We start from the raw sequence: 13,787 nt of genomic DNA, 5'->3' as shown, positions 1-13,787 counted from the left end.
TCTTATCCTCTGCTTAGCATAAAATAGGGCACACTTCTTGCGGTTTCATAAAAAATAGTCTGACATGTTTTACTAAATTTATGATTATGCTCCTGAGAAAAATGCTGAATGATTATTTTTTTGCCTCATCGCAGCAACTCTAAACTACATGAGAGGGAAATATAGCAAATTTCACTGAAGATTACCTTTTGGTTTCTGCATGTTTCTTTTATAATATATAATATTATCATATTATATATTATCATATACATTTCATAATATACAATATTATCATAGTGTACATTATAATATTATATAGCAAATCTCCTATGATACTATATAATATTATAATATAAGTAATATATAATATAATGTATATTAATGCTATGTAACATATGCCTATTAATGTATATTGTATGATACATGCTTTTATAATAATATTATATATATTTATAATAATATATCATAATATATAATTTTACTAGGTGAATGCCCAGTGTTGCTTGGGTAATGAAATAATTGTTTAATGAATTTGAGTAACTTAAGCTAGTAAAGCTAGTAACTTACTATAGTAAGAGCAGTGTCTTACATCTGAAATTAGTTTGAAGCGCTACGCATTATAATCTATCACACTAAAGTGCTTTTCAAGCGTGCTAGTATCCAATAGTGTTTTTACAAGCTCTGAATAAGTGTGTGCGCTATTATTATGTAGTAAAATAGCAAGGACAGCGTAGTGTGGTGGTTTAGCTTGCTTGTCCTCTGACTTTGAGGTTCCGAGCTGGAATCTAGTGTGAAGTTTCATTCCTAAAACTTTATTGCTCTAACTGGACACCTTAATTACAGACCAACAGACAAATGACAAGCATTGAGATTTATATACATGTATATAAATAAATAGTATAATATATACTAATATATATTAATGCCATATTGTATACAATATTAGTATAGATAATTAATACATTTTAATACTATACATAGTATATATTTAGTTGGTATATTACATATACAATCTATGTTAACACTTGACTTGGATAAAAAAAAAACTTGTTACATAACGGTATCTCTGTAAAGTCATCGACATTAAGTTTTGTTCTAGAGACTTCCAAAATATTTTCTAAAATTGATGCTATCTTATAGATTTAAAACTGAGTTTACAAACCGTTCTTTTCTTATATTTACTCCATTGTAGTGTTGATTTTTGACAACGAAACTTTTAGACATACAATGCTGTGCTTTTTGTTGGCAAGTATATATCGTGACATCGTATAAAATATTTCAGTGGAAGAATACACTACACTGCAATGTATGAGATGCTAAGAAGCATAGAGCCGCCTGTTGGCTTTGGAAAGAACTGTCCATACAGACTTGCCTACAGAGTGAGTGATAAAATGCTCAATCTATTAAATAAATGATTTTATTAAACCTCAACAATGTTAGTATAGCATGAGATCCAACTGCCACGTACACATGTGGTGAGTGCTAACAGTCTGTGATTGGGTCAGCTAGACTAGGAGATTTGGCTGATTGATAAAGAAGTCCACGATAGAACAAAAGAGGATTGACTAGGCATTCGGCTAAAAAGTAGAGCCAACATTGCCAACAACGTATCAAAAGGAGAACTGTACAAAGAATAAGCAGTAGCAACTTTGCACTTTTTCTATATATAATTGCCTATAATTTTTATATATACAAGTATATATTTATTTACTTTCAATGTGAGTTAGTGTGATAACGGTGTGGTGTACTAAAAGAGCCGATCAACTTCCTTTGCACATTCATGTGGAGCCTTAAAAATGAAACCTCCCCTTTCTCATATGCAATATGTATCATTTAGTGAGATTACACTACATGTGCCAGTCTACTTTAGGTATTAAAGGTTTTTGAATAAAAGTGGAAAGTTATAAACACCAAGCCTTTCGAAATTAATTTTTCTAGAGGTTTTGACCTGAACGAATTTTTTTTTCAAAGTGATATTTTAATAAGCAGCATTGTTTGAAGGTTCTGTTGCAGTAGAGTTTATTGCCAAAAATTTCCAAGAACACATCTAAAAATGCAGCAAATATACAGCAAATATATCATAAATATAAAGTAATATACAGCCAATATACAGTAAGTATACAATAAATATACATAATATCTACACTAAATATACAGTAAATATACAGTAAATATACACTAAATATACACTAAATATACAGCAAATATCCAGTGGATATACAGCAAATATCCAGTGAATATGCAGTAAATATACAGTGAATATGCAGTAAATATACAATGAATATAGAGCAAATATACAGTGAATATACAGTAAATATGCAGCAAGTGTAGAATAAATATGCGATAACTTTATAGTAAAGATACAGTAAGCATACAGTAAATATACTGTAAGTATACAGCAAGTATATAAAAAATATATAGTATTTATGCAACAAATATGTAGTAAATATATGGTAGTCCCTCATTAGCTACTATGTAGCTAAACAACTCTCACTTTATCTAAAAAAAATTGAGTGAAGTGAGAGTTGTTCACCCAAAGCATTCGAGTGTTAGCTTCCAAAGTTGAAAGGATTTTCAGTGGGCAGCTCCCATGCATGGCAATAATTTTAAGTGCATTGCAACATAAGACTATAAAATAATGCGGTCTCAGTTTCCCTCTTGCCCATTTCAGCTTTGACCGTTCTATAGCATACTTTATAATCTGACTGTTGGATGATAAACGCTTAATCATTATTGAAGAAGACTTCCCTGCAAAACAGTACCCCTCCTCCTTCCCTCCTCTCTAAATTCATGCTTGTATGACATCACATCTCTTTTCCAAGAATATACGATACAAATCTGCTTATTTTTATTCTGTTTTGTTCTGATATACATTTATATACATTTATACACTTTGATATCTGTTTAATACTTTGAATGCTTTGGTTCCAAGAAATTAAAATTTGGCACTATTATTTCCCAGTGGAACAAGCAACCATAGTACCTTCATGTTAACTAAACATCCATGCCATCTTCAGACTACTTAAGATGTCTGTAGCTTTTGTTTTATCTTCTTTCTAGCCACACTGTGATATTATCTAGTTAATTATCTGATATATCATACAGCATATAATTATATACAAGATGCAGGAAGTGTGGATGAGAGGACCATTAGGCCTAGATGCGTCATGATATAATAGCAATCAAATGAAGCTCTTGAAACAAAGTGCTACTTAAGAAAAACACATTTTCTACAATTCTATGTTCTACATAACATAAGATAATTGTGGAACATTATATTTGACAGAATGTCATGTAGAACAAAAGATATATTGCTTGTAATTAATACTAAACATGATTCTGCACAATTTATAATCCTAAAACTCTCAGTACAGTGCTCATTAAGTTCACAGTTTCATATTATCAAACATTATTAAAAACTACCGTATAAGTTCAATTATTATATTTATACATAATTTTAGAAACTAATACGAATGAACATGCCAGTAGCCGACAACATGACAGTTCACTTTACCACAACTCTCTTTGCACTTATTAGGGAGTCTCTAGCTATTAAGATGGGCCCAAGTAAGTACACTCTTTCAACATTCTCTCATATGAAATTCTGTTTCAATGCTGAAGTCTATGATAGCTAGATCAAGTATAGCGAGTGATTTTGTTTTCTATACTTGTTAGTTACAATGATGCACATGCTTAAATAAATTTTTGGAGGTATCAGATGCAACCTTAGCAAACCAGTTCAATGTTAGATTGATATATTATTGGTGATACATCAAAACTATTCAGATATTACCTTTATCATTTAAAGGTCATTTTAAAATGAACTTACTCAAACATTTTGTAGGTTCTATCAGAAACTATCAGTATTTTTCTATCATTTGCGATTGTTTTTGATGTTTGAGACGATCTGAAATTTAGGATGTTTCAAGATTAAAATTGACAAAACTTGATTGATATATAAAAGGCTCAGAAGAAAAGTATGTTTATAATTGCAAAGAAACAACTATCGCAGCGATAACAACTAGTGACATCATTTTGCATGTATTTTTCTTCTGACCGCTTTACTCCGCAATCAACTTATGTAGATTTTAATCTCGATACATCCTGCCAATCAGATCACCTCAAGCATAAAAAAATTGCAAATGATAGAAAAGAAAATGATATTTTATGATAAAATCAACAAAAAAGTTGTGTGTAAATTCATTTTTAAAAAAATGTTGGCTCATTCAAGTTAATTACAAACATTGCTAAGATTTTTAACTGACTTTCTTCCTAATTTGTGTGTACATTCATAGCATGTTTGCCGTGTAACCATATCTTTATTCCAGCTGCTCTATATGCATATTAAAATATACTGTATTGTTTCCAAGATCTCTCAGGTAGGAATGTTTGTGTTTGTTGAGTGGATATTTATTTTGCCTGTCAGCTTGGTTGTGCTATGTGTTCTCACGGTGGTAGCCTTTGGCGGCATTTGACGTTTCAGTCTAGCATGTTTACTTCTCACTCTGCAGTACATCTGTCTCTATACTCTGCTCATGCCTTATACTATAGACCTGCCTCATAACCTTCAGGTCAGCAGTAAATATTGAGGGTAAACAAGGTTCTTTGTCTGATTGAATGAAAAGAGAAGGTATAGACCATTTTAGTGCTTACTTGAGATAACGCAACATACAAATATCTACGTAAAAAAGCAAGGCCTTTAAAAGATAAATGGAGAAAGTTTTTAGTGTTTGACCTCGAGATTTGTTAATAGTTGATAAAATTGTTAATCAAACTGGAATATGAAGGCATTTAAATTGGAACGGCTTATTTGAAAATAACAAATTAAAAATAGGGTAATGAACATGAGGTTTTAAAAAAACTGTCGAAAAGAAAAACTAACTCAAAAGGCAATATTAATCATTAACAAAAAGTACATACTTAGCTTGTATACTGTAATTGCAGCTAGGATAATTTAAAAAAAAAGAGTTAGTTTTTAAGCTCTTTTCAAATGCTTCATGTCTGCGCTCACCTTTGGAACATCTCCTTCATGCCTCATGATATACATGCTGGTCTTCTGTTAGTTTACAGGTACAAAGGCTCACATTTTAATTTAGTCATTTTCTATTTCATATATTGGGTATGAAATATCTAGATATCTTTGGTCTTAGATATCTAGATATCTAAAATATCTTTAGATATCTAGATATATAAAAAATCTTTATATATCTTAGATATCTCTTGTCTCACTTTGTGTTTTATGTCTCATTTAAGATGTTTGAAGTCTTGCTTTATACGTCTCAACTATCACTTTACTCTTGTATTTCAAGTTATATGTTTTACTTTTTGCGTCATCTATTTCAATTTTTGATCTGTATCTATGCATAATCTATATGATTGATTTTAATATTGTATTTCACCCATTTGTTGAAGGCACTATTTCATGTAAATCTGGTCTCAACTTAATTCTTAATTATCATAAAATTCTCAGTATTTCTTGTTTCACATATCATTGTTTCACATAATAATGTTTCACATATAACTGTTTCACATATCGTTGTTTTACGGCCGTTAACCATCAATGGTCATCTAATCTACAAAAGGTCAAAGTTCAACAATAAATTATGGCTAGTAGAGTTTTTTAATAGTCTATTTGATCCAATTGCTCTATAAAATATTTAGTGAGTAATGCTATTGAAGATTGATAAATGTGTGGTATTTGATTTGATCAACGTTTACAAGTGAATCTGAAACAAATATAGTTTAGAATCTTTTATGGGATATTGGTAACATCCTTTCACTTTCCTTTAATGTTATCAAACAGTTTTTTTTTAGTGAAGTATATGCTGACTTAAAAAAGTTTATTCAATCTACGTTATAAAAAAAATCTCACTTTCAGCTATTCTCTTAGGATCTAGCTTAATCTATAAAGCTGTGAATACCAAATGTTTACCGCTATTACAAGGATTGATCTTTGCTACCATGGTGAAACAATGACTTTCCTCTACAAAATATAAACCAAGCAAAGCTATTTACATCAAATACTCTAACTTTTCATTGTTTAATTTAAAACCATTTTATAATTTTAACTAAACAAAATAGAAAATGTGTAATAAACCATCGATAGGGATATTTTGAAAACATCTCTATGCTCATGAAATATCCTTTAGTTCTGCAATTATGCTAAACTGTAAAAAGGTACTATTCTGATGGGCTTTAATTAAAGATTTAAACTCAGAATCTCCTACCTAAAATCTACTTCCTAATAAACTAAAACCATCAGGTGATCGTGGTAGGCTGACTCGTTAATAAATTTTGGAAATGACAAATTTTAGAGAAGAATGGCAGCTCAAGCTTTCCTTCAGGTAAATCTTTTTCAAATTCAATCAAGTCTGCCACACCTCCTGTTACAAGTCACTGTCACATTTCTATTGTTGATTGTTATACAGTATGTGTAATTTGTGTATATGCATGCTGTGATACAGTCTGCTTCCTCTTTCCTTCTCTCTATACATAAAATATGCCTCATCCAATTCCTTTTCCATGTTTTGTCTGATTGTATTTTTGTAAACAACGTCTTCTGATATTAGTTATTTCTTTCAAACGGAAATAGTATGTTTTATGTGTTATATCAGTTATCAATTGTAAATGTTTGCTTCTGAGCCGGTGTAAAACACTAACTGGCTATTCATGTACTTCCTGTTATAAAACCTATTAACTCTTCCACCACAGAAACCTTTTACTAGTTCTGACTGAACTATTTCAGACTGAAAACCTTTTGATGCCACTCGGTATTTCCCTCGTAGAAGCTAGATTTTCTACCTTAGAGCTTTAATCTGAAGGTATTTTGGAATTTGCAGAAAATTCTGTTCAACAATCAACACGTTTGATAAGCAAAAGCTATAGTTAATGTTGTTCATTAGTTTAGTAAAACTGGTTGCAAAACAAAAGTGCTATCGTTTTTCCAGCTTGACTAAAGGGCAAACCCTCATAGTCTAAGGTAAAAATATAGCTATAAAAAATATCTGAGGCTCAATGTAGAAGAAATTTAGTAACAATAAAAAAAACAGAAACAGTGTCATTATGCGGTGAAATCTTAGGAAAAAGAACACTAACTGGTCCGTTTTTGGCATAAAGGGATACCATAATACTTTAAATCTTTTTCTGGATTCTTTAACTTAGTGATCCGTAATTGATGTTTTTTTTGTACAAATACTAAGGTGAACCATTGTAAAAGCTTGTTACCAGAAAATATTGTCATAGGTTATTGTCAGCCTTTTCAAGTCAGACAAACCCAAAGCAATCTTTTCTAGTTAGAATCTAACTGCAGTGAAAATCTTACATACAAAGTTTATTCATTCTGTTGTTTGTTTTGTCAAAACTTCTATATGTTGGTACAATTCTTTTGTAACACACACTGTAACTTATCCAACTTCTTACGCATTTAAAAAAAACTTATGATAGCTCCTTAATATACGCTGAACGTTTTTACCAACATCAGTGAAAAAATGCATTATGTATAACCATGTAAATAGGTAATTAGGAAAACGCAAAGTTATTTTTGAAACACTAAATTAAATAATCAATCAAAACAGAGTTTCTTTGTTACTTGATCATAAAAATGTTTGCTTTTATTTTACCTCATGTGTTAGAAATCTTATACATTTAAGCAATTTTAAGTTAAACTTTAATTGCACACATTTGAGGCAGATGTTATACATCATAGCAGCATCTGCCACCAATTGATGGGAGAAAATGGGATATACTTCATATATTCTACTTAGTATGTTATTATTAATTGAGTATTGACTATGCCAGTCAGCAGAATGCTCTTTTTATAGTTTAACATTCATTACACGGTTTTCATCCAATAAAATAAAAGTAAAATAAAATGTAAAACAGCAGAGTGTATAACATTTTACTAAGATTTTCATCAGATCAAAGTGATTAAAAAAACATAGGGTTTATACAACAAATAACATTTTATCAAATGCTTCATTGTTTTTTTAATATATTACCGCTTGTACCTGTGACTTTAAGATATAATGGTTGTCTATTTACTAATCTTTGCAAGTACCAAGTGTTTCAAGTATCAATTGCTTCAAGTACCAATTGTTTCAAGTATCAATCTCTTCAAGTACCAATTGTTTCAAGTAGCAATTGTTTCAAGTACCAATTGTTTCAAGTTTCAATCAACTGTTGCAAGTACCAATTGTTTCAAGTGTCAATCTTTTCAAGTACCAATTAATTCAAGTACCAATTGTTTCAAGTACCAATTGTTGCAAGTGTCGATTGCTTCAAGTACCAATTGTTTCAAGTACCAATCATTTCAGCCACCACTAATGTAAGCTGCAAGACTTCTGTTCTTTATTTGCATAGTTCAAGAAATGGATAAAAAGAACAATGAACTAAGAGTTTCGTTAAAGAAACTATGGCCGATTGAAACCAAGAAGAGCAATTTGCTGCAACTGCTTGTGCCTTCGCCAGAAGGTAAAAACATGTATCTATTGACAGCATCATCAGTTAGTGCAAAAGTCACATAAATAATCTAAATGTGCATATCTTTATTCTTATTAGCTAAATAAGTTCTACTTTGTCATTGTGTATGTGTGCGTGCACGTGTTTGTCTGCGCCCGTAAATGTTTTGTGTTTTCATAATTTCTAGCCAGTTTTATTCAAACTTTGCACGATTATGCTAAAAATAGTTCATCAAAAATTGTATCTGGTTTCTAAAAGCCAGCTTCTTGAACATCTACCTGAAAGCTATCTGATTGGAAAAAAGAAATCCCAGGTTTTGCCATGACTACCGCTAGCTTGGCAAGTGCTCAATAAGGTTGTCAGTTAGTGTAAGTAACAGTGCGTTGGTCTACTAAGCCGAATGTTACGGGTTCAAGGTCAATACAAGCCTAACGTTAATAAAGAAATTTACTTACTACCACCTGTATCATTTTTTCAGTGTCAAGGTTTTGAGCAAGATTGCAAGATTATTACTGTTTTTTAAGTCCAAGCAGTCGCCTGCTTTCCAGCTTTGCAGAAAGATTTCCCTATATTAAGCAGCTAAGCGGTACTCGCGACATTAAAAAATGTTGTGTGAGGTAAAAGTGATAATAGCTGAGTCACTACAGTTTTTTTAATGTGCAAAGGCAGATAAAAAAAACCCTGGCTCAATTGGCAGCCTTAAACCGTTTTTTATAAACATGTAAATGTGCCACGTACTACCTCAACAATGTGTATTCACATGCATTGAGGACAGTCACCCATGAAAGCTGTGTAACAATTTGTATTGACATTGAAATATCTGATTGGAAATTTTTTTTGGACAATGCAAACCTTACTACTAGTTTAGCCATAATTTTCCAAAAATTGCTTTCGTCGCAAAAAGGTAACTAGATTTTAGTAGCTTTGCAATTTCAAAGAAAACAGTTGTTTTATAATAGTCTCTAATAGTCATGATGTTGCTATGTATTCTGAGAAAGTCTCAAATAATCAGTATGTTGTTATATATCCTGTGAAGTCTCCAACAGTCAGTATGTTGTTATATATCTTGAGGAAGTCTCTAATAGTCAGGATGTTGTTATGTATCCTGAGAAGTCTCTAATAGTCAGGATGTTGTTATATAACCTGAGTAAGTCTCTAATAGTCAGTATGTTGTTATGTATCCTGGTAAAGTCTCTAACAAAAACCATGTTGTTATATATTCTAGTTTGCTCTGTCACTGTTACCAAGCGTTCATATATGAGAAAAACTAAGTTTTCCAATAAAAGCTTACATATGTGAACCATTGTTTAAGCAACTTTTTAAAGCCAGATCTCTTTGCGCCTCTGGTTTCTTAAGAGACAAATCTGTATGTAGCTTTAGGATAAGTCAAATAATAAAAATATTCTGCTTCTTTTGCCATTTTGCTAACATTTATCATACCCGCTAAATACAGATGCACTAACAATTCACAAACCTTTAACAATTGCAATAAAAATAAAAACAATAGCGATCAAAAATTAAAAAGCAAACAAACTGTTAGAAGAAATGAGAACAATGGTACAAATAACCAATATGTTAAAGATAGTTTTTAGTGTTTGTGAAAGCTATTTGTAATACATAGGCATGCCTTCTCTTACTTTGCACTAACTTAGACTTTATTAACCAACCTGTGGTATTTTTTAGTTACAAATGTTAAGCCTAATCTTACCATTTCTGAAAAATTCAGTTCTATTTTGTATTCTCTTTGATGTTGATTTTGTGATGCCACCAGATTTAAAAAAGCATACATGGATAGTTCCTTCATGGTTTCTTCATACACTTACTACTATTTCACCAAATCAAATTTAGAATCACTGTTTCACTGTTTCATAGCTCAACTTAACCGTGGGCTAATCTTAAATTTTTTAATGTAGTTCCCTATATTATCCTTTTTACTGATAGTATCATAAACTCTCCAAAGTGATTCCTATTGATTTTTCATACCGGTATGTTTCTTGTAGAACTTGGATCAGGTAGGATGACCGTAGGTAAAATCTATGCTGGAAAGTTGATAGTGGAGAACTGGAGAGCGTACAAAAAGAGCCTAGCTTTGCAGCAGGAGAGGCTCTATAATGGCCAAGGATCCCCACATGTATGCCAACCATAGATAGAAGTAGATTCTTCCTATGTTGCCAACCTTGCATTACCTTGCTCACTTCCAGGAGAAGATAATTATCTAAAGCTAGTAAAAAATAAAAAACAACTGTTAGCCTTTATTTTAGGTTTTCTATGGTATTGATATGTATAATTTTTTAATCTTTTTTGTTAATTTCTTTGATACTTCTGTTAAAAAAGTTAAAAATTCAGTACTTTTGCATTGTAATGCCATCACAACAAATTAATTAAGGTATGTATATGTTAGAGCCTCTTATTGGCATTAGTAGACATCCACACAAGGGTGTTTTTTGTTACATGCCAAAACAACGATATTACATGCCAAAACGATGATGTTACATGCCAAAACAACGATGTTACATGCCAAAACAACGATGTTACATGCTAAAACAACGATGTTACATGCCAAAACAACAATTTTACATGCCAAAACTAAAATGAGAAGACAAAAATCAGAAATTATTGAGTGAGTTAAACTGAAGAGTTTTAAAAGTTGACAATCTAATAGTTTTGCAAAAAAATACAGGTGTTGCGTTCTTAATTAAAAAGACTACCAACGTGTTGAATTTATAGTGTTATCTAATTCACTATATTTATGCAATGGTAGCATTTTAATCATAAACCAGGCTTTGAAAACCCATAGGTAAAGCGGGTTATTTGTATTCCTCTGTTGACAGTAGGTAGGAAGGTCTGAGTTTAAACCATTGAGTAAAGTCTATCAGACTAGTAGCTTTTTACGGATTAACATAATTGCAGAACTAAAGGGTATGTCATTAGCAATGGAGTTGAGTTTTTTAAAACAGAATTATAACTGTTTTGTAATTTTTTGCTTAGATTCAGAAATCACAATTGCAAAATTTTAAGAACCAATTAAATGATTTAGCATTAATGCTGTTCTCAACATTAATTGATAAAGAAGGTATGACAACATGAACTATTCTCATTCTGCACAAATCATAACAGGATAGCCAACATTGAAATTACTCCAGTCAGGAGTAATCTTCTCCAAAACCAATTTATAATGATTTATCACATTTGTGTACAAACAGCAGAGTGGTTCAATTGAAAATACAGACTAAACCATTATAGTTATGTGGCTGCATACCTACTTGACTAAGTAAGGCCTGATTAAAACCAATACTTTTGGATATGCTCTTTTAGGACAATGTTCATGTAGAGTGTACCCAAAATACATAGCTGTTTGATTCACATCAATCGCACACCTACATAAGCTTGCATAAAAGGGTGCAGCCCCTAGCATGCCATACATGAGAAATTGGTCTGAACAAGGCCTAAAAACTTAATTCTTTTAGATAGTACAATATTCCTGCAAATTCCTTTAAAAGTATTGATGACTCTCGTTAAAATGGTTTAATAGTATGGTGGGTATCTGGTTTAAATAATTGTCTGGTTTAACCGGTACGCCGATATAAAACTGTATACTACTGAATGCTTGGCATTGCACGGTAATATATTTGGCTTATAAACACTGGCAGATAATATAGTTGCCATTGGCTTAGTTGACGAATAGCCAATCCTTCGTTTTTTCGTGACGTCATTCTATCGTTGTCTGCCATCTTTATGGACAGCCTTTATCATTAAAAACATAAAGCTTCTGCAATTAATTATTGCAAACAATGCTTTTGTTTGCAAATTTTTTATTTTAGTAACCAAACAACACCAAAAAATACTATTATTCAAGAGAATGACGATCGTTTTCTACAAAGATGGCGGCTTTTTTGTAGACGAGCAAACAAGGTGATGACATAAAAAAATGATGGATAGCAAAATTAGCAAATTGATTCATTTGAGTAACTTAAGCTAGCAACTTAAGAATGCTTATATTGCTAAACTTACTATAATAAGAGCCATGAGCTATGAAGCGAGCTCGTGTGATGTTATGCGACACACAACGTCGTTATGTGGGTTTTAACTGATGTAATGAATATGCGCAAAATTATTCCACTTTAGAGCATGTAGGCTATGCGGCTTAGTGAGTTGGCTCACTTGTCAGCAGACTCGCTGACAAGGGGAGAGAAACCCACTCTCCCCTTTCACCCCACGCTTTCTGTGTTGGGAAGGTAGGTAGTCGGGAAGAGGTGGTGAGTGAGTGTGAGGGTAGGAAAAAGGAGATGAAAGAAGTGGTGGCTGAGAAAGGGCGTTTGAGAGGATTATGAGAAAGGGGGTGGCCAGGAAGGGATGTTTCGGGGGATGGAAGGGGACGTGTTCCGATTATTTTTGCAAATTGAGTGATTACCGTACATTACTAGTATACTGTTCAATACTGTAGCTTTAGTCAGTAAGTGGGATAAAAATGGTTGAAACAAGAATTTAAACTTATAAAAACTGATTCAAAAGCTTAGATTGAGCTCTGTAAATTAGGTTATCATAAAAACTGTCAATCTGACTCTCCAGCTTCCAAAATCAGGCTAAATATGGTCGTGTAATCTTAAGAGATAACGAATTTTCTCCCACTATGCTCACTACTCACATACTGCAGCTGTATTTGTAAAAAATAAAATACCTATTCTAAGCTTAGAATTCTCTACTTTTTGTCTGCTGATTACACGCTCAACCCTTTCAACCATCCATACCATGTTTTTAGTGAATTCAGAAAGTTACCGCTCTGTTTCAGCAACATCAAGGGTTCACTCTCGAGCACTGTCTGGACAAACCGACTTCTACAACACCTGTATGGCTTGATATTCGCCAATCACTGTATTACCCACCTTGCTTTACGAGTCGTAGTAGTCAATTATGTGCTATTGTGTAGCAGGAAATACCTGATCGCTTCCATAGTTTGTACATGAAGCAGTTTACTGCCAGTGAAACACTTTTTGTTTTAATTGCTAGAAAAGATGCCGTAGATTACGCTTGATGTTCACCGTTGGTTAATGTCACATTCTATCTCTATTAGCTTTGCATATGAATGTTTCAATGATTTTTTTCAGGATAAAATGTGGTTGATATTAAAAGAATACATGGTAGATACTAAAATATGCTCTAACCAAGCTTTGATGTGTTCCGTTTACGCAGCTGTGTTTCCTGTAGTTATTCAAATCACAATGTTTTTTCTGGTTGCTGATGTTTTTGTGAAAATGTTTCTACAGTAATGTAAAACGTTTTTCTGTAATTTGAAGTCTTTTTTTAAATGCAGCAGCCTTACAGCTAAATACATGAAATAAAGTTGGTAATTT

At 32.1% G+C, this 13,787-nt stretch overlaps 1 protein-coding gene across 1 annotated transcript in view; it reads left to right on the top strand.

The window, feature by feature from the left end:
- Window positions 1-13,787, top strand: part of LOC137407981 (voltage-dependent calcium channel type A subunit alpha-1-like) — a 113,864-nt gene that overhangs the window by 74,202 nt on the left and 25,875 nt on the right. Inside the window, exons 32-36 of the mRNA XM_068094369.1 lie at window positions 1,262-1,358; window positions 3,441-3,546; window positions 8,338-8,448; window positions 10,437-10,567; window positions 13,226-13,282. Coding sequence (XP_067950470.1) covers window positions 1,262-1,358; window positions 3,441-3,546; window positions 8,338-8,448; window positions 10,437-10,567; window positions 13,226-13,282 — 502 coding nt within the window. The remainder of the gene's footprint in view (window positions 1-1,261; window positions 1,359-3,440; window positions 3,547-8,337; window positions 8,449-10,436; window positions 10,568-13,225; window positions 13,283-13,787) is intronic.

The sequence above is a fragment of the Watersipora subatra genome, chromosome 11 (genome assembly GCF_963576615.1).
Source record: "Watersipora subatra chromosome 11, tzWatSuba1.1, whole genome shotgun sequence".
NCBI classification, from domain to species: Eukaryota; Metazoa; Bryozoa; class Gymnolaemata; order Cheilostomatida; family Watersiporidae; genus Watersipora; species Watersipora subatra.
The sequence above is the reverse complement of the archived record's forward strand: the minus strand, read 5'-3'. Positions and strand labels throughout refer to the sequence as shown.